Source organism: Macrosteles quadrilineatus, unplaced genomic scaffold, assembly GCF_028750875.1.
Source record: "Macrosteles quadrilineatus isolate MER2022 unplaced genomic scaffold, UCM_ALF_1.0 Scaffold_8__2_contigs__length_117827958, whole genome shotgun sequence".
Lineage (NCBI taxonomy): Eukaryota > Metazoa > Arthropoda > Insecta > Hemiptera > Cicadellidae > Macrosteles > Macrosteles quadrilineatus.
This window is the reverse complement of record NW_026542601.1, coordinates 22,279,985-22,302,515: the sequence shown is the minus strand read 5'-3', so window position 1 is coordinate 22,302,515 and position 22,531 is coordinate 22,279,985. Positions and strand designations below refer to the sequence as shown.

The following is a 22,531-nucleotide window of genomic DNA, read 5'->3' as shown; positions in this document are numbered from 1 at the left end:
CCGAATTTCACATTTATTTCTTCAGCTATTCAGAATCAACAATGACCAAACACAATCACAAAATGGAATATTGAGAAGTGAAATGATACAAAGATTGGTTTGTTATAAATGTTTTAAACATTAAAAGCTGAGTTATTTTGAGTTTATTTGTGTAGAGATCCAGTATTCAAAACCTTTTTACAGTAAACACTTGCAAATCTGGCTCGCAGATAAGTGAAATAAGGACCTTTAAATGTGAATTACACCCTATTCCAATTGAAATGGTCCATACTATAGTGATTGTACACATCCCTTCTAGTATTCGTTTTACTTATATAGACTTAAAACGTAGAGACAGATGAAAAATTACTCTAAGACTGTACAAAAATTATTTTAAAACATTTAAATGATGCTGGTACTGTAATTTGAATGCTAATTGGTAAGGTGACAACAATTACTATACTATTGTAATTACAAAGTCTATCCTTGCGATAAAACTATTTACATCCAAACACATTCAACGTATATCTAAAATATATTTTAATATTACACATACACATGTATCACACTAAATAAATGCTATGTTGCATTTAGAGGTCAGTAATATCACAGTAACGACTTTAAATAGACTTATTGTAATAATATAAGAGTGAAAAATTTGAAACGACTACGAGAAAATAAGTCATTAATTCACAACAACACACAAGTCAAAACAGAATATGGTTGATACATTGAATTAACATAGTTTCTTTTTCTTACCTACAATAACATTAATTGTGATGTGAAATGTATAAACTTTCTAATTAATAACAGGTTTTAAGTTAAGTTTCACGACTTGATTACTTCTACATTGTCCCTCTTCTATTTTCTTGAAATCTCCTCCTTCTTCCAGATCCGCTACTGTTATTTATTGAGTTTTATGTAAAGTAGAACTCCAATCATCTGAGCTTCAACCATCAGAATTGCCGACTATCCAAATTGCTTACGGAAAGAATTTAAAATCACAGTAATTAGAATCTTTATCAAAGAAGGCAGAAGCTGTGATGGGGGCAAAATCTTAAACCTCTCTTGCAATTGTGTAAAAATTGTCATCATCTCCAACGTTTACAGAAACATTGTCATAGTTTTACGCGATCGTGGCAAAATCTTGAACATCTTACGTGGTTTTGTAGACATTATCATCATCTCCCGCTGTCACAGAAACAACGTGATCTTTTCTGTAACTGTGGCAAAATTTGATTATCTTCTTGGATCTTATAGACATCATATCAGTCTCCTGCGGTCTAGGAAAATATAATCGCCCTCTGCAATCGCAGCAAAAGCGTGAAAGTTTTGTTTAGAAAATCTTCGCAGACACGTTTTGCGTTAAGTAAAAGCTCCCCTAAACTGTCAAATACTGTACTGAAAAAAGAAAAAAAAAATTCTACGAACATTTTAATATCCAAATATAGTATAGTCGTACGGAAAAATTTATCTAGATGATTGCAGTTCTACTGTACTTGTAATTAGTCCTTTCTTTATGTATACTTTCTCATATTTGGTCTTCAATGATTAAACAGTCATAGTCTCAATTTTTATAATATCTAAAAATGTAAGCATATTCTTTTAGTGTTAGAAAAGAATAGAAACTATCTATGATGGTAACTTACTTGTTTGTTGCATTATTCCCCTTCTATGTTCCTTAATCATTCTAATTGAAGACAACAGGTTCAGTTCTTGTCATAAAATATACATCACAAATCCAGACTCATAGCATAACTTGCCTAAACAAGCTCATTTACTTGGCTATAAATATATCTTCTCTTTATTCCCTTCAACGTAGAGATTTATTTACAAATATTACATCATAAAAACAAATTCATTATACTTGTACTCTTATCCCTCTGATTTCCTCAAAATTCGTTTAGCACCTCATGAAGATCACATAAATAATGAGCAATTTACACTGTAATTTTATTTTGAATCGTAGTTTCAATCAGGCAATGTCTGTAAGTATTCCTTTGGCTCAGTTTGTAGAGGTTTCAGATAATTCTCTGCATCGAGGACCTCAATCGCAGTTTGAGGTGTTACAGGGAATGCCGGCGGTCGAGGAAGAGACAACTGCACACTTGATTGAGGTGTTTGTGCAGCTCTGTGCAGAACTTGCAGTATTTCCGCAAAGTTCGTCCTGTCTCTTGGTTCGGTTTTCCAACAACATCTCATTAGTTCACATATGTATGGCGGACAGTCTTCTGGGGGTATCAGCATGATACCTTGTAGAATCAGTCTTACCACCTGAGGAAAATTGACAAATGTTACAAAGTTAAAACCGCTAATATACAAAAATATATACAACAAATATTTATTTAAATACATTTGACATTCAAATTCATTGCTAGGTTAATCTCATAGTTGAGAAATAAACTGTAAGGTTTTTTTTATTCAGATTTCATTGACGGAATTGGACTTCCATTTATGCAGGATGTTTCTATGTTATTGGAGATCCTCCAATAACATAGACTGGAACATAACATAGACCTGGAAGACCAGGTTTAACCGATGATGATATCATCGGTTAAACCTGGTCTTCCTTTACTAAAGGACTATTTTCCTGGAGGACCAGGACTATTGGAAATGTGCTACCGGTACTTGATAATACTGTAACCAGGCTCTGGGCCAATTAATCTTTTTGGTAAGAAGATCTATATTTGAGGTTATTCTATATGAAAAGCTATAGGATTTAGCAACTGCGGCGTATTTAAAAACATTAAGCGACAAAACGAAGACTTACGGCTTAAGAACTGTACAAATCATATGAATTTGTATGAATCGAATACTCAAATATCAAATACTCAGACCCTACAAAATATTCTAAAATGTTTGGTACTTGTATTGCATACTAGAATATTACCTCTTCGTTGGAATGTCCAAAGTATGGTTGCTTTCCAAAACTGTATATCTCCCAGAGAACAACTCCATATGACCAAACGTCAGACTCAAGAGTGAATCTTCCGTAAATGACACTCTCTGGAGATATCCAACGAACTGGTAGAAGACGGGAACCCCCAATCTGGCGACAAAAGCATCTCTTAGCCACACAACACCAAGTGTTTGAAACGATTGATTTACAAAACAGTTTTCCATTAGAACACCTATTTGCAGTACTTATTGGTCGAAAGTCTAAACTGTATCAACTTCAATAATGCAACCTTGAAATAAAAAAGTTTACCAATTTGGAGAGGTGAGATATTTCATTTACTTGCCACTTGCCAATCTATGTTTACATTGAAACAATGTAGTAAATGAATTTAACGTTTACTATGAGAACGTTACAGTTAAATTATCTTGCAGTGTAATGTGTATATGGTGTTTATGCCTTGTATTAAAACCAAAGACTTTCTGCCAGAGCAAACCAAAAAGTATGAAATATTTTGCCACAATTTTCTGAAATGCTTAACCGCAACTACCAATACAAATTATATTTTGATATTCATCAAAGCTCTTTTAGAACAACTTTTGATATAGAGATCAGGGCCGATTTACCGAATAGGCACGGTAGGCAAGTGCCTAGGGCGCGAGGCAATAGACTATTTTGAGGGGCGCCAAAAACAAAAAAAAATTGAAAATATAAAAAATTGTGGCTGTAGTTTGCGGCCGTGTAGACATCGTAACTGTCTCCCTCGATTGCGGCAAGATGTTAATCATTTCCTGCGGTTGTATACATCATCATCGTCCATCTCCCGCGATCGCGGCAAAATTCTGACTATTTCCGGTGGACGTGTGGACATAATTATCGTCTTCCTTGATCGCGGCAATATATGAACACATCCTGCGGTCGTGAGGAGATTAGCACTGTCTACCGCGAATGAGGCAAAATTCTAATCTTTTCCCAGGGTCGTGTGGACATTATCATCGTCTTGCGTGATCACGGTAAAATTGTGATAATCCCTCACAGTCGTGAAGATATCATCGCCTCCCGCGGTTGAGTGGCATAGTAATGCTCTACCGCCATTGCGGCAAATGGTAATCATCTCCCGCGGTCGTTTTGAGATCATCATTGTCTTCTGCGAATGAGGCAAAATTCTGATCTTTCCCGTGGGGGGACATTTCCATCGTCTTATGCGATTGCGGTAAAATTCTGATCATTTCTCGCAGTCGTGTAGACATAATAATTGTAACTCCCGCCATCCTGTAGACATTGTAATAGTCTCCCGAGTTCGTGAAGACATCTTAACCCTTTGAGTGCCAACGTCCGGGGAACCGGACGTTTTTAAAACGAGCCAAAAGTGCCGACGTCCGGCCGACCGGACGTTTTTAGAACGAGCCAAAAGTGCCAACGTCCGGCTGACCGGACGTTTCGTAATGATCGAACAGCTGTCATAACAACCGAATGGATACTCGGATTCTTTTAACCCATATATTAACATTGAGTCGAAAGTTACTAGATGCGATACATCGATTTTCGTTGGTCGAAATATCGAAAGTTCGATTTTTACGAAATTTTAACCTAAAAATCGCCAGATCGCGCTCGGCATTTTTAGCGCGACCTTCGGGAAAAATCATCGGCATTTTTTGAGCGTTACTTTTATTTCTCGCCTGGCACTCTAAGGGTTAATCGGTCCCACTGTCATGTAGCCTAGACATCATAATCGTCTCCCTCGATCGTGAAGACATCGCGGTAAATTGACAATTCCAGGTTCAACACAAAATTCACACATAATTCTCGGATTTCCCGGTCAGTGGTCACCCTGTTATATATATATATTGCAAAGGGGTGCTACTATTATTTGTGCCTAGGGCGCTGACATAGTCAAAAACGGGCCTGATAGAGATACAAACCTAAAGTTATGCATCCATACCGTAGAACTCTATTTAGGAGTACGTAAGATGAGATATATATTGACAAGACACCATTTACAGAATGACGAGTAAGGGATTTATGGAACGTCTTGTAACAATTAATAATTAATTTTTTATTCACTGTACAGGGACGTGCGACACTCGTAGGCACTTGAGTAACATTGTGGGCTATTTGCTTGTCTCGTTAGTTATGCCTATGAGATCTGCGGAGACAGGTGCCTTCCCTCCACCAAGGTTTTAAGGGTGTTCTTTCCCTTAGTTACATCTGTGCAATAAAACATCTAAATGGTTTTTAGTTTACGACTAGGCAGAACTGACTTGAGAGAATGTAAAAGATTATGAGATATGTACCTTGTAGTAGTCGCACGTGTAGACGTCCCGACTCATGCCGAAGTCTGCAATCTTGACACGCAGGTTGTCACCCACCAGACAATTGCGACATGCGAGGTCTCTGTGGACAAACCTCTGCGCGGCCAGGTATGCCATCCCCTGCGCAATCTGCGTGGCGATGTTTAAAAGGCTGTCCTGCAATTGGTATTAGTTAGGTAAATAAATTTTGGAATACGTTGCAAAATTTTACAATGAATGCAAATATTAGGCCTATTTAGTAGTAAAACGAGGTTTATCAACGATAAAATGATTAAGAGGCCTAGTTTGAAAAAAAAACCAAAAAGCACAACCCTTACAATCCTAGAAACATTTGAGTTTTTGAAAATTAAATTTGGGGTTTAGTGCAACATTTTGAAATTATAGATCGATTAAGTCAAGTCCATATATGTGAGTTATGTCATTGACTTATAGATACTATTGTTGTGTCCAATATCGGAGTTTATGTGTTCACTTGCTGTTAGTATTTTTTTATTCAGTTTGGTTATATAAAAATCAACAAATTCGACTCTTGCAAGACCGAAGGATTTAGGACGTAAGGCCCCGTCATATTGCAAGTGACGAATCGCATTACTAAGATTAATAGCCTGAACTTAATCAAATATTGAAACGGTAATTCTATCTAGATAGATTAGTGCTTATATTGTAAAGTGGAAACAGCAGGATATTAAATTATGGGGCTAAACAATCCTCTCCCCACCAATTCAAAAAATGATTATACAATTGGGTCTAAAAACATCTTTGTATGTAAGTGATTTATTATTTGTTTCAACATCATTGGCGCTTTCCACTTTTTCCACCCTGGTCTTCTTACCAACATTAACCTGTTGTTAGATCATCCATGGACAATTACAATTTGCTGTTCATTGTTGTACCACTGTACCTTGTTGAGGCGAGGCAACTTGTTGTTGTCTGAAGGTCTGAACAGACGACCGTTGCTTCTTAACACTTCTGTCAGGTCTCCATGGGCCATGAACTCAAACACCATCCAGGGGCTCTTGTTGGGCTCTGAGATGAACAGTAAAAATGGAAATCAACTTTTGAAATAGTATATATCTTTCCAGCATTCCATACAGTAAGTAGCTAAGAAGCTATTTTCGATGACAGTTGATATCAAAGAAAATAACTGCTTTCCAAGCTCATAATCTGTACCAAAATTTACTATCTGGCACTTGTTCCAATTCCCGTCCTCGCCTTTGAAACACATAAAACTTGATCGTGCACAGAAAAACCGTAACTTTTGTTACTTGTAGTGAAATATATACTATTACGCTACACTATTTTGACGAACTTCCCATGCAAGGATTTAGTCCAGAAAACAGCTGTTTGCCGCCAGCTTAATCAAATGGGGTTTCATTGCGTACTACTGTACTGTAATGAGTTTTACCGGACACCAATCAGCTGATTATACTGTATTTGGGTGGCAATGAGTGTTTATAAACAAAAACATAACCTCTCTAGAGGTTATGACTAGTGATTGTTAGTCCTTTAGTCGGTGGTAATATATATGCATTTTTACGAATTTAGTAGTACGGTATGGCGTAAACTATCGTACGTAACTTGTCCAAAATGTGTATACCGGACTTTTATGGTAATCAATGGAATGAAAACACACGTCCGGTAAACACTTATTTTCAGGACTAGTTACGTAATATACTATTTCACCATTGACTATTATTTCACTTAAGAACTTTTTGTTTCAAAACATTTTTAAAGTTTGTATTGCAAAGTACTTTCTTTATAGATTGTATTATTTAACCAACTTATCATTACTCCTCAATGGCGATTTATTATTCTTTTGCTACCAGATGTGATGTTAGGAAGAGTCATGGGACTGCCTCCCTAACTTTGATAATTATTGATTTATACAGGGTGAATTTTAAATGAGTTCCCCCCCTACTTTTTTCTACATTTCTTAAGATATCATCTCCGGACCACGTCAGATCATTGTTTAGTAGTAAGTACTTCATTTTGACTGGGTATACATTTTTGGCCGCCATCTTGGATCCGCCATATTGGATACAAAATTTTTTTTTCAAATGTAAAGGTAGGGTTGTGACCCATTATTTCAAACTAGAATTTTATGCTGATTACAATGCCGCAATTAGTTTTTAAAAATCTTGATTCGTTCTAAAGTTATGAGGACTTTTATAACTTTATTTTTAGCGCATTTTAACATTGTGCATTTACAAACTAAGACCATAATCTCAAAATAGTGCTAGATAAAGATAAGTATACACCACCATTCATTTTTTCATATTTTCACTTGGTTATGACGGATGTAGTTTTTTCAGCCGCCATCTTGGATCCGCCATTTTGAAATGTGATCAATTAATTTAAATATGAAGGTGGTGTTGTGACCCATCATTTTGAGTTACTTTTTTATGCTGAACTCAATGGCGCAATCCGTTTTTCATTTGCATCTTTGGATTTTGAAATATTGAAATTTTAAATAAGAGTATTTTAATATTTCATCAAGAAAGCTTGATAACCAAAAACGGATTGCAGCATTGAGTCCAGTATAAAAAAGTAGTTCAAAATGATGGGTCACAACACCACCTTCATATTTAAATTAATGAACATAAGGAAACAAAAGTTCCTTATGTTTTATGTATAATATTGAAGCCCATGATTTTCCAAACAAAATGGTATATAGAACAGTAGAATTAACATTGTTTTAAGCTTCTCAGATCCGTTTTAATAAAACCTTGCAAATGCGCCAAAAATAGGCGGACATTAAGGCCTAAACTATGGACACGGAGGGTTAACTGTAATTTTTTTTAATTATGTATTAATTCACAGTAAATTTGTTTCCAAGTACCTACTTATAATTCTAATAATAATTCAAAATCATTAGAACTCTAAATTGTTAAATGAATTATAATTAATTGAAAACCAACAAACATTAAGTGCTTGGATACAACTGAACTTTTCCAAGTCTTCACATTTCCATTTGCAAATGAATGTTGCTCTTGCAGATGTTGAATCCACCATGAGCACAGATTAGGTGCTTGAATACCCAAGAGTTTGCCTACCTCTGAGCGCCACGCCTATGAGTGTGAGAATGTTGGGATGTTTGAAAGCACTCATAATCTCCACCTCTCTCATAAAGTCTTCTTCTGCTTCCCTGGTGGCTGACTCTTTCAGAACCTTGATAGCGACAGTTTCCACCAGTCCCTCACTACGCCATTCTCCTATGAAATAACATCATCTATGATTACACATTTCTCCACCTTATACACATTCTGTTGTCTTCTAATCCCATCTAATTTATAAAACCGGCCAGAAATTTTATTAAATTTTATAATCTTTGTAAAGCAATAATTGTGCAATCGAGGTCTTCTTACTATCTAACATCAACCGCTTGCTTGTTAGCATTATTGATTGCTTAATGACTTGTGAATTCTAAGTCCAAAACTAATTCCTCTCAGAATTGAAGCATCAACCTTCAGATTAAAATACGAGCACTTAAAACACTTCCATCCGAGAAGTATTGCCATCGCTCTCTTTCATGGCTTTCGTAACTCGACACCCATGTTTTTTAATTAGTTAACACAATAGTTCAGCTAAAAGTGAGAGAACTAAGTACCTATGATTGATTATAATTTTATACTGTTTGTATTCTTTAAATAATATTACAGAATAATTCGGTTCTTTTAGCGAATTTCCCATATAGGGAATAAGCTATTACCGTAGTACTCATGGTAAGACCTGGACGCGGGACCGATTTTTTTTTTCATTTTGAGGTCCCTAGAGGCCAAAAACACCATCCGTTCAAATTCATATATATATATATATTTATATATTTATATATTTATATATTTATATATATATATATATATATATATATATATGTGTCCGTTAGCACGATAACTCGAGCAAAAATGATCCAATTTTGATGAAATTTGGTACAAACGTGTAAACCTACGTTTATTCGAACGAGTTCGCGATCCAGCATGATCGGACCATGGGAACAGGGGTTTACGGGGGGTTTTATGGGGTAAAAATAGGTTTTTCCCATTTTTGACCCAAAAAACATAAAATTTAGCAATTTCTTTCCAAACCATTTTGTAGAGCTTAAAAAAACAAATAATTTAGTATATTGAAGCGTTATTATGCGCCTAATGGTTACGGAGAAAATGCCAAAAAATTGTAAATTTAAAATTCCCATGTTATTGTTATGGAGAATAAGTAAATTGTTGTAGTTTGCTTGTTTATGAACATATTTTGATCAAATTTGGAAAATGTTTTTATTTCTTACTAACTATTAATGTTTTACAAAAAAAACAGTTTTACCCTCCCTGATGCAGCAAACCTAAGTACTAGTTAAACTAATTCTATTTAAATAGAGAATAAATGTTATATTTTTAAGTAGACATTTCAGTGTAAATCCAATCAGTCAAATGGAAATTCGCTTAGTCTGCAGGTTTGCTGCGGCGGGGGTATTTTTTATAAATCAATAACAGTAAATTTTATGGAGGAATTACAATATTTGTCTAAATATAAAAGAAAATATTCTCTATGTTATTGCTTTTCCTACCACACCCTGGTTTTGGATTCATAATAGCAAAAAGTACGGTATCCGAACAGAGCCACATGAAGCAGCACTAATGCTGTCTATGAAGTTTGAAAGTTCTTTGAACAAAGTTTGGAAAAGTATTATTCATTGGACTTCAACTCAATAAATTGGGAATAACTTATTGTTTTTTTCTCTGAATTAATTTAAAGTCTTTCTGTTTAATGAAAGTGGAATATTGAGCTGGACACATCAATTCTATCTTGTATTCATAGTATAACTACTTCTAGCATAAGATGATATAATGACAAACCTTTGTACACTTTTCCAAAGCATCCTTCGCCAATCTCCTGATAGAAGGTGAGAGAGTCCCTTGGTAAGGTAGGGACAGAGAGGTTTGGAGAAACATCCCCCAGTGAACAAGGGGTGTATTGTGGGTTAGGAGTGTAATGCTCAGACGCTAACAGCCCTTTGCTCAGGTTCAATGGCATTGCCTGAAATCAGAATTTGATTGTATTATAGAAAACTGAAATCGCTGAGGTAAAAGGCTGTAGTACAGGTAAAATCTTGTCCTATGCAAAAGCACAGATTAAGGACTCTTATTTAATCTGTGGCGAAAGTAGAGGTTTCGATTATAATATACCACACTATGTACATACACTATATATTTACTAGTCAGTCAACAAGTTAATAAGTGATTAAGAAGCCAGTTATGTGCGAGTTATATTAAGTACCATCGGATGCCGAAAGCATTGGTGGTGCAAACTGAAACTACTTTTCGTTACTCTTCTCTGTGTTAGTGTGGAGCAGATTGCAATGTTTACATAATTTTCCTATAGTTCATCATAGATTTAAGTGGTTTTTGTGAGTCGTAAATACCGTCGTAGTGTTATGCTGGGGACATCAAAAGAAAAATGTAAATCGATTCCGGGCCCATGTCTACGGTATAGCTTATTCCCTATATCAGAAATTCACCAAAAAGTAAAATACTTACAGATTGTTGTTGCTTGCTACATTTATTGGACATTGCACAGCATTGTGACAGTTGGCGGCCCTTCCAGCAGCAAACCGCAGTGAATACTGCTAGTAAGAAGCACGACGCAGCTACACTCGCCAACAACACGCCTGCCTCTACTGTATTGGAGAGGCCGTTCGTCAGTGTGGTGTTGGACGTAGAGTTCAAGCCCAGGGGTGGGATGATGTTGTGGATTGGCCGAGGTGTTAGTGGCACTGTGAAAAATATAAATAAATTAAATAGCATTTAATTTTATTATAAATTTATTTTTATCATAATTCCTTTCTGAATTCAATGTATTTTTATATTGTTGTTGCTGAATGATCGGTGTAATGCCATGAAAAGACAACCTCCTGCTTAGATGGACAAAAGCTATTTACTAAGATATTTTGATGCTGTGAATTAATTTTAAGTTTGGCCCCAAGAGATTTTTAAAGCCAGGCTTACATCAATGTTAGCAACAAAATGATTGACGACACTGCTTGTTAAGGTATGGCTTAATCAACTAGTTGCAAACTCTGGTGTAAATGCCCAAACGTGGCTCTATACCATTAATCTGTATAAAAAAATGAGACGTTTGTTTAAGAGTCGGTTTTATTAAGATGTAACAACCATAGAACCATCAATTCAAATTTTCACTTAAGGTGTTGTACCTTCGCCATGAAAGTCAATGACATTTTGCTGTGGTAATATTTTTACTCGAGGCTCTGCTCAATGCTATCAATGATCTGATGTGATATAGGTGTTTAGAACTGAAATATTGATTGGTCGCAAAACAATAAAAACTGCACACTTTTTGGGGTTTTGCTGCTTCGAAAAAACTATACTATTCTACACAAATTCACACACCTAAATCAATTATAGGGAAACAATTTCCTATGTTTAAAAGTGATGCTGTATCTGATAAGAAATTCCTATTATAGCATATCACGATGTAAAGCGCGATCAATATTAAACTAATCTATTAATTGTATCAATACATCATCATTTTGACCTGATATTTCAAGCTATGAAACTGAGCCCACCAATCATTGTTCATGTGCTGTTTAAAGTTCCGCAAGCTTTCTTCACTTACCAGTCAGTCTGTTGGGGCAGCGCAGGTCATGTGTAGGAGGAGATGAGTCATGTGGGCAGATGCATTTGAACCTACTAGAGCCCACAGGCATACAAGCTGCTTCATTTCCACACAAGCCAGGCGAGCACTCCCCATCATGTATTCCTCCTGAAACACCATGATAACATTATTAACTTGAAACCTACTAGAGCCCACAGGCATACAAGCTGCTTCATTTCCAAACAAGTCATGTATATCCCTCTGCAAAAAAAAAAACAAAACAACAGTATAAAAATGAAATGTCTGGGTAGCTAGTGGTTGGAGCAAGGTACAACATACAAGGTTTACAATTGCAAGGTTTACATAGGTAACAAAGCTTCATAACACGTCTTACTTCATTCTGCAATCTTCCTTCACTCATGCGTTCCCTTCTCAATTGGAAAGTGTGTTAAAAAAAGGTGGGGAAATAGTTGTTGTACTGATTCCGTGGGTGAAAATAAAGAGAATGTTTACATAAATATTTTTTCTTTGGATTCTCTCTACCGATCTTGATGAAACTTGGTATGTATGTTAATCTAGAATAGATCCATATCAGATAAACGTGTTACCTTGATTCAATTTTAAATTTTTAAATGGCAGCCATTTTATTTTTTTTCAATTTGAATTATTAAAAAAGGCTAATTTTTTGAAAAAAAAATTTTTAAGAACACTTTTTTAAGTTAAATTCATTTCCTATAAAGCAACACTAAGATAAAATAAAAAATAACTGAACCATCACGATTTTTATTTGTAATATGACGTGGAATAAGGCTGAGCTAGTCAGGTTTGCCACATTGTGAACTAAAAATCGTCTTATTTCAGTAATTTTCATTAGATCTTTTTAACTTGTGTTGTTTGATAGGAAATGTTTATATGGCCGCCATTTTGATATTTTAAATTGAATCGAGTTAACATTTTTAACTAACATGGATCTCGTCTACCGTAACATGCATAGTTCAAGTTTCAGTTTCAGTTGCATCAAGTTTCATAAAGATCGGTAGAAACAATCCAAATGTGAAAAAGTTTTATTCTTAATCTTTTCTTTATTTTAACTCAAGGAATCACTACCCTAGTAAATTGTGTCCTACCTTTTTTTGAACACCCTGTATAAATATAATAACACAGAAGTTTGGGCGACTCTCCGTTAGTTAACATGCCCAGGGTTGGACTGTTTCCTTACAAAAAAAACATTAAAAATGCCAAATAGCGTAAAACAAAAACATACAAAATAAAACTTCATAACATTAACAATCTTAACCATTCGTTGACTACACTCAATCGTGAGTTTTTAAAATTGTATTTTGATCCTTTACAATGTACAAATGCTTTGTTTGAGAAATATTTTTGATATGAAAACACGTTTAATGATATATTATGCCTATTTTAATTCAATACTGCATTATGGGATTAAATTTTGGGGATTCTCATCAAAAATAGAAAAGATTTTTAAAGTAAAAAAAAAAAAAAAATACTTAAGAATTATGACATTTGCTAAACGAAAACATTCATGTAGACAAATTTTTAAAGAACTTGATATAATGACTGTACCAAGTTTAATTATTTTTAAATCCTTATTAATGGTACAGTCAAATTTTGAAAACTTATGTGCGGAGAATTTTGACCATCAATATAACACCCCTTCAAAAAGAATTTTCAGTTTCCGATTCACCGATTAAAATTAATAGAAAAAACACCAAAATATATGGGAAAGAAATTTGTTAATAAACTGCAACCAAAATATAAAGATTTAATAAACAAAACTTCTTTTAAAAGTATATTAACAATATAACAAGTATATAACAAAATATATTACAGTATTTACGAATTTTTGAATGATGGAAATTTTTTAAATTAGTAGCCTAAATATTATGTTTTATAAAATAACCCAAATAATTATTTCTAAGAATCATTGTTTATTTTTAGTATTTTAGGTACTTATTATGATATACCGGTATGATTATATTGACAATGTCACCTGTTTTTGTAGCTTATGCTATGTAATCTGTAAAACAATAAAGATATATTTATTTATTTGTACATTTTCAACCATGGCTGTGTTTTTAGACTTTTTTTACAGTAAAATAACTTTTGCAAAACATGAATTCTTTGTACATCCGCCATGGTTGAAGTAGGTTTCAGTACAAAGAGAATTCTCAAGACATATCAAAGAGACCAGTCGAGTGTAAACTAATCTTTAATTAAATAAACCCAAAATTAAACTAACAATTATTTTTCTTCGCCTCACGATTAAGCAGAAAACATTTATCAGATTCGCTCTCCAGTATTAGCGCTGATTTCTCGATCACAATTGGTTGTTTAAACTATGAGCTTCCTGTTACTAAACTAACGAACATAACATAATACCTAAGGGAGTATGTTTTATCTATGATAATACGTAATGGCTGCCGTCGCCGGTTTTATTGATTTACTTGACGTAAAAACCCTACTTAAATCTCCATCTAACATAACCTGACAACATAACAATGACTGGTTACCATCTTAACGTGATAATTCAGTTACTATTGTTCTAAAGGAAAGATGAAGATGTAAAAAACACTGAAGATGAGAGTGGGTGATGTGTGGGTTTCATTTGAGTGTTTCTTTGAAACAATAGGGACGGGAGCGGTTCAAACCCTTCTCCTTACCAAAACAAACACAGAAACAACGGGAGGTCCACATGTGCTTCCACCTGGACAGAGATGCTCTCTGACGGCGTTTAATAAAGTTATTTGTGTTTAAATATTAATTTAACAACTATTATTAGTTTTTATAAACATGTAGTTGTAAACACTGTTTACACATTATAGTTTTCATAAGAGTCCGCGCCGTTTCGCGTTTGATGCCCTTTATTTCCACGCACCACTATCGGAACGTTCCTCAATGGAACTTTCATCGACCGTCAAAAAATGATGTGTGTACAACTTTTGGATAGGTAATGAAGTGATATCTCATCAATATATGAACTAGCTGTGGACATTTTAAATTTGAATTAGCTATTTGTGTATTAAGAGTGCAAGTACGTCATTGCCACTAGATGACTACAGTTCTCTACTGCTTACTATACAGTTCTTACCGTTTGCTTAGCTGATTGCTAGCGCGGTAATGATTGTTCTTGTCATAGACTTAAGATTTTTTCCAATACCATAACTAACTTATCAACACACCGATTAACTTTTTAGTTGTAGACTATATAAAATGTCATTTCAGTTATTAGTTTTTTAGGTTATGTTGTTTTTGAACATAATTGATCCACGGCTGTGGTTGGCGACAACTGCGAAATCAGTGCTGGATTAGCGAGCGAGAATGATACATTCCCGCTCTAGAGCGTAAATGAGCTATTTTGTGTACTGTTTACAGATTTGGACAGATGATAATTTCCATGCAGTGGTAGGAAAAGAAAATAGTTAAATTAATGAGCCACTCACAGAGTGTATGGTACAACAATTTACAATTTTTTTTTTTGCTATCTCATTCTTTGCTATTGTGATTATGATAGTTGGTTTGACATGAAAGCAGCTATTATGCCTACAATAAGTAATCGTATCAGTTCGAGTTGGTTAAAATATTTCGTATTTGACAGAATTTGGAAATTAGCGCACTCTGTATTTGAATTGGAAATGTAAGACAGGGCCATGAGTCTCAATAAAGAAGGATATCTATGTATTTCACTTATACTTTAAAACGTTATACATTTTTTACATGGAAATGGAATATTAGTTCTACCCGTCAAAGACAAAACCGGTAACTAAGCCGACCAAAGTTTAGAGAACTTTGTAAACAAATCCTACACCAATTTCTGGTGTAAATACGACAATCGACGTTACTTTAAAAAAAACATCCAGTATTGGTTAACTGCCATTCATGAATCAGTCGCCGTTTGTCTCGGCACAATTTGTTTCCGGCCTATTGAAAAGAGGATTCAGTGAGATTCTGCGATGTGAAATAATTTTGCAATATATGGGTGAATTAAATTTGCAATTTAATCTCAACTGTTTCAACTGACATGAAAATCTGAAACCCCAACCAAAGTCTAGTAATAGTTAGTTTAATTGTTGAGGTTTGAAAAAGAGTAAAGTTTTGCAATAGAAGTGTGGTGAAGTTCTCCTTCATTTATTTCAGTTAGGATTTATACCGCTCATTTGTTTAGGTAGTCTAATTTTCTGATGTGAGTTGAAGTGGAAAATTAACTATATTGTGTTGAATGACCTAGGCTCACACTAGTTACACTTTGGTCCCTTTAGTTTATACAATTCTGGAATCTAGGTTACAGTGCATTGTTTATTGTATACAGTATATTTTTTATTCGATAGGGGTTTCTTCCATAGTTAAATATTCAGCCTTAAAATTTATTAATTTATAGTGGTATAATGGCCACTATAACGAAGTTACTTGTTTTTGATTCTATTATTGTTATGTAATTACAAAACTTGTTGTTCCCTTGTTGATTGTTATATTGTTTTTGATTGTGATATTGATATATTTTTATATAAGTCATTTTTTTCTGTTCTTTCTTCATCTATGAGATGTATTAATCCTGAATTGTAAAGTTTTGCCATCATTGTGTGAACATGTAAAATGGAGTTTTCCGTAAATAAATAAATAAAACCAATTATATAATAACTTTATCTGTGAAACTTTCAAATCCACAAGTAATAAAATACACTGCAGTAATAGTCACTCTGGACTAAGCTAAATGCCAAATCCATCAACTCAAATTCCAATAGTATGAAAAATATTAAAATTATTTTATATGCTGAATTAGGTTTGTCTAGGAGTATGACGTCACTACATAACCAATTACAATGAATTTTATATGAATTGAAATATGTAAATTAAACCAGTAGTTTTCCAGTTGTAGGCAACATTTAGCTTTTTGTAAGGAGTGTGGCGATGACTTAGTGTTGGGGCCGTCGACTCCCCTCACTTCTCACTTCTGTGATATTGCTTTGTCATGTTTAATAATATTTTATGGTTATCTTGTTGTTGCTCTTGTTAAATTTTTAAAATATTCAGAGTTTATCGTACCTCTTGCACATTGTTCTTTTTTGTATATTTGTTGCTTTTGCATCCATAATATGTATATTTTTTTCAAAAATTGGGTTTGCTTATTGTTAGATTCTACTTCGTTTACATGTATTGTTATTATTGTTTCTGCATGTGTTACTATTTATTTATTGCCACTTGTGATACAATGTTTATTAATTTTTCTTAAATTTGTTTCCATTATTCTCAGTGTAGGTAGATAGCTTTAATGGTCACACGCATGTTATTTTTACGTTTTCTTTTTCCACCTTTGGCCACCTGTAAAAAAATTGAGATGTACAATGCAAAATGGTGTTTACCGTTAAATAAATAAAGTTAAATAAATTAAAGTTAAATAAATAAGCTTGTAAAATTAGATGTTTATTTGGCACAGAAATCATTTGATCCAACGTCACTAATGCTAATGCAATATAATTGTTTACTAGGCAGGAAATGTGCTCAGGACTAATTTGTCTTCCTCGGAATTAGTTATGTCAATTATTTCAGTTACGTAATTGGCAAAACAATGCATTTGTTAGCGACAAATCTGTTTAAAAAGTTCAACTGGAGAAGATTAAAACCCCCGCTGCAGCAAACCTGCCGACTAAGCGAATTTCAATTTGCCTGGATTGATTTTCAATTAATCTATTAAATTAAAATTTATCTTTAACAAATACCTAGGTTTACTGATACAGGGAAACTAATAAAGTGTGTTTTTTAATAAAATATTAATAGCTTAGTATAAAATAAATAAATCTGCCAAGTTTGATCAAAATATATCCATATGCAAGCCAACTACAACATTCTCCATAAGAATTATATGGGAATTTCTTTGAATTGTTTTTCATGCAATATGGGAATTAATTTTTTTTTTAATTTTCTCCGTAACCAATAGCTGTACAAAAACACTTTGATATACTAAATATTTTTTTTAAGCTCTTTAAAAAGGTCTACAGAGAAATTGGGAAATTTTGAATGGATATTGAATGGATGGATAGGCTATGCAATAATGAGTTATGTTTATCATGCAAAACATGTTGGCAGGATGTCTGAGGTATACTGGTGTGCGTGATGGGTATGTAGTACAATAGGCTGCGGCTGGGTATGTATACCTAATGGCTATGTATACTTAAACGTGCCTCTGTGTCCTGTGGCACAGTATCTACTGTACCGGTACCAACTGATCACACAGTAGTAATTAAATCACTTTAAATTATTCATTCTGAATTTTGCCATGGAATATATAATAATTAGTTGTATTCGTATTTATATAATCGGTGTACCATTTTTATTTCTTTTAACGTGACTGCATTATGAGTAAGTAGTTATTGCGATAACCTAATGTATAACTGGTTTACGTATTTATTGAAAAATTAAGTGCGTGAAGTCCATAATCCAGTATAACATATTGTGACATTACATTAAGATAATTAAATATATTATTAATGGTTCTGATATTTTTCCTGGTGTTAGATGTAATTCTAGTAATGTTGTAAGACATAGAACCGGGACCAATGTACATTTAGATTTAAGGTCATAAGTCAGCACATGTCTATTGGCGTGTTTTGATACAGTAGCTTTATTGAATGGAATTACGTACCTAAAAAACTGTTAATAATTATATGTAATACCTGCCACAGCAACCCTGCAGACTAAGCGATTTTCCATTTGCTCATTTGCTCTTTTCACTCAAATATTTCCTTTATACTGTCAGACCTATTCCCGACTTAGTAAAATAACATTATGTTTAGGAGTAGCCTACTTAGGTTTGCTGCTTTTGCTAAATTGTTAATAGCTTAGTATGAAATAAAACAAATTTGCCAAATATGATCAAATTGTGTCCATACAGAAGCAAACTACAACAGTTTGATTATTCTCCAAAAGAATAACATTGGATATGTACATATATAAATATTTTGGAATTCTCTTCGCAACAATTAGACAGGCAATAAAGGTTCAATATACAAAATTATTCGGGGGTTTTAAGCTCAACAAAGGGGATTTGAAATAAATTTGAAAATGTTATGTTTTAAATTAAACCCCCCTTAAAACCCCGTTCCTATAGTCCGGCCATGCTCTTTCGTGCTCAAGTAACCGTAGGTTTATACGATTTTACTAAATTTCATCAAAATCGGATGATTTTTACTCGAGTTATCGCGCTAACAAAACCTTTGAATTTGAACGGATGATGACTACGGATGGGACTCTGGTGCTATCGAAACAAACAAACAAACAAGTAAAGCGGTCCCCGGTCTATATCTTACGACCAGACTTACTAATGGTAATAGCTTGTTCTTTATATGGAAAATTCCCTTAAATTATCGAACTTTTCCTTAATTACTTTACATTTCTGACGTGTGTTTAATAACCCTTTGATGGTAATAGACATTCAATATCCATGTTTAAGTATCCGGTTATAGAATCAAAATATAGGTAGATGAAATAAACCGACAGTAGGTTGCTGTCAATTATTTCTATGTCGAATGAACCCACATTTTCACCTATACATAATAAAAAGACAACTTACTGTAACTCTGGCATCACTGTCGTTTCACATAAACTAGAATATCGAAAACTGGTGAGAAAATAAAATTGTAACATACCACATAGGGTGAGCGATTCATAACTTATTCATATTCCATTTGAATATAGATTCTTCTACAAATAGCTCATGCATGTGGTATGGCTCCCATATACAAAAACAATGGTACATTCTGATTCTATTAATGTAGATATTTATTATATTCCAAATTGTTTCCCCTATGTGACTTTACAAAATGAAATCATAGCGTAAATCTTTCTATATTATCCAATATACTCGACCTTATTAAAGTTACAACTAGCCAGTAATCGGTCCAGTAATCGCATGTCAGTGTCTGTAAGTTTAATTACCTATCTCTGCCCAAGGGAGGGAAGTTATTAACCTGTGTCACAGCCAATAAGTCGTTTTGTCTCTAGCAAATTGAGTTCTCCAAAATACATTTGGTAAATCAGTTTTTCCTTCGATTTTGTAAAATTATAGTCCAAAGGGTATAAAAAGACATTATCGTCTACAACTATCGAAATGTTTATAAATTTTGATACGGGAATTCCTGTAATTAAGTTAATCAAATCAAATAATTTATTTATTATGGACACATGCATTGGCATTGTCAGTGGAGCAGAACATAAAATTTCAATATTTATTGTATAAATAGGCAGAGTTAACTTAAGTATGAGGGGACTGCCCTCAAAATAATGTATTAAAAAAACTTCAAACCGTTGTGTTTTGACTGCATGTGGCAATACAAAAAAAATTGATTCATTCAAAAGTAGCGTAAAAGTATTTTACAAACAATATTTCCTGTAAAGTAAAGGGGAAATAAGTTTCTTAAATAAGGACTTCGAACTTTACAAAAGTACAGTAAAAGGAAATACACTTGGTTCCTATTGTTTGTGGTAAAAGCCTCTAAACAATTCCAAGTGGTTGCAAGAGCAGTATTGTGTAGTAAATTAAAACCGCTCATACCAGGGACAAGTTTTCAATTTTACTTGATAAAGTGCCATTAACCAGTTTAAACAAATTGGATATCACATTTTAAGCCCATGTATTATTTTATTAAACGTAACAATTGTAAATTTAACAATACTTTTGTTATTTGCTTTCTACTCTGGATTATGAACTTACGTGATTACTTTTATCCGAGTAAAATACAGTAAATACATACAAACTATGTAGTTAGCTTTTAAAAAACCATCTGCACGGTGCTTTGGATGGATTAAATATCGTGTAAGCACAATTTTTACGTTTTACAACAAAATCGCATTCTAGTCCAGCAAACAGTAAATGTTTCTCTCAAATCTGAAATATGCATAAAACATTCCATGTAATCCGTTCTCCGAATAAAAATTCAGGTTTCGTTTGCAGTAGGACTTTTTCCAGGTTTACATTCTAAATAACCCAAATGACATAATGTAAATTGTAAATTCTACTTACGTTTTAAGATATCATTTTGGACCTAGGACAGATTTAAATAATTCCAAAACTCGAAAGCCTGTTTTATATTTTAAAGCCGATTGTTGTAGTGAATTTAACTGATTTTTACTTTCTCCGATTATACAATACATAGTGTATGGAGAGAGTATTGGTTATTCCTACTTAAGAAAGTTCTATACATTCGAGTTTGAATTTCGAGTGGAAATATCTGGTTTGGGTCCCCAAAACCCAAAAAGTGGTTTTTGAAGTAATGTCTTTGTGTGTAATACCATTACATCAAGTAAAGTTTAAATTACTGAATTAATTCAATATAAAATGTCAGTTTTTAGTTGTACAGGCCACTCAAAATAAGGCCAAGTAGACAATGCTCACCTCATTCTGAGGTTAAAAGGTGTGATTTCTCAGTTGTTTGTTATTAAATTTCTTTGAACTTAGAGTGGTTTGATAGGAAAATGCAATTAAAAAAAATAGTTTCAAATTTTCTCATAAAATCTACTTTTTTGTAATTTATGTTATTAAAATTAAAATGGCCGTAATTTGTAAACCAAAGAATATATTCAATGATTATTTTTTCTCCAATAGCACATGACTTTATAAAATGCTTTGCCAAATTGCATAAAGATCTTCAACTTCCTTAAAAGTATAAATTGAAAACACGAAAAACATATTGGCGAATATTAGTCGGAGAAATATAGGATATGACCTAAAAAAAATTGCAAGAAAACGTTTTATGGTTTTATTTTGTAGAGTTGGGTTTGCAGAATGACATACTAAAAGTTGCCAAAAATCGGTGCACAAAAAACCACTAAAATCAGAACTTAAAATGGCGGTTTTTCCAACATTGGACAAACTAAAAAAAAACATATTTCACATGCATTTGTTATGCACATTTTTCGAGATATTGACTTGGGACCACCGCCTGTATTTATTGGGTGATAAATAAACTAAATTCTGATTTTAGTGGTTTTCTGGTGCACCGATTTTTGGCAACTTTTATTATGTCATTCTGCAAACCCAACTCTACAAAATAAAACCATAAAACGTTTTCTAGCAATTTTTTTAACGATCCCTATGTAAGTTTGTTTAGTTTGCTTGGACTATATCCCAAGAACGAATCGTTAGTGGAAAAAATATTGTTCCTTATTTTCATTTTATTTTTCCCATACCTCAATTTTTCCTACCTATTTGCATGGCAGCCTATACATATGATTTTTTTTAGATTTATGAATTATTGCCTTCAAAACACTAATTTTAATATTACGATTGGATTGTTAAACGTCATAAGGTATTGGTTGTGGACAACAAATTTGATATTTTATTTTCACTTTGAAAATTTACATTAATACTATTGCTATACAGAGTAAGGGGTTTAGCATAATTTATGATCAAAGATGGATTTCAAGTTATGAAACATAATTAAATATTAACATATGACCTGTACAGTCTAGAACGCTTCTATACATGAAAAAATTACAATATATTGCAGATGTAGGTATATTTACATTAAAGGTAATTTAATCACAATTCCTCTCGCAGTTTTTGAAACCTGGTTGAAAAACATTTAACGTAATTAAACTAAGAAATCGTTGTAAAGAAGCAATAAAATTAGAAAGTCTAACTCAGGTCTTAGAGGTCTAGCTTAAACTGATTGCAGTGTAATGAAATAATAATTAAAGCAAGCCTTTTGTTTGCATGTCATTTTTA

The 22,531-nt window shown here is 33.4% G+C and overlaps 1 protein-coding gene across 1 annotated transcript in view; it reads right to left on the bottom strand.

The window, feature by feature from the left end:
* Window positions 1–1,462: 1,462 nt before the first annotated feature.
* Window positions 1,463–22,531, bottom strand: part of LOC129000703 (muscle, skeletal receptor tyrosine protein kinase-like) — an 80,877-nt gene continuing 59,808 nt past the window's right edge. The window contains exons 3-10 of the mRNA XM_054427664.1: window positions 11,812–11,958; window positions 10,716–10,951; window positions 10,035–10,215; window positions 8,241–8,399; window positions 6,089–6,213; window positions 5,170–5,343; window positions 2,870–3,028; window positions 1,463–2,253 (exon numbers count right to left, since the gene is read on the bottom strand). Coding sequence (XP_054283639.1) covers window positions 1,951–2,253; window positions 2,870–3,028; window positions 5,170–5,343; window positions 6,089–6,213; window positions 8,241–8,399; window positions 10,035–10,215; window positions 10,716–10,951; window positions 11,812–11,958 — 1,484 coding nt within the window. The 3' untranslated portion in view covers window positions 1,463–1,950. The remainder of the gene's footprint in view (window positions 2,254–2,869; window positions 3,029–5,169; window positions 5,344–6,088; window positions 6,214–8,240; window positions 8,400–10,034; window positions 10,216–10,715; window positions 10,952–11,811; window positions 11,959–22,531) is intronic.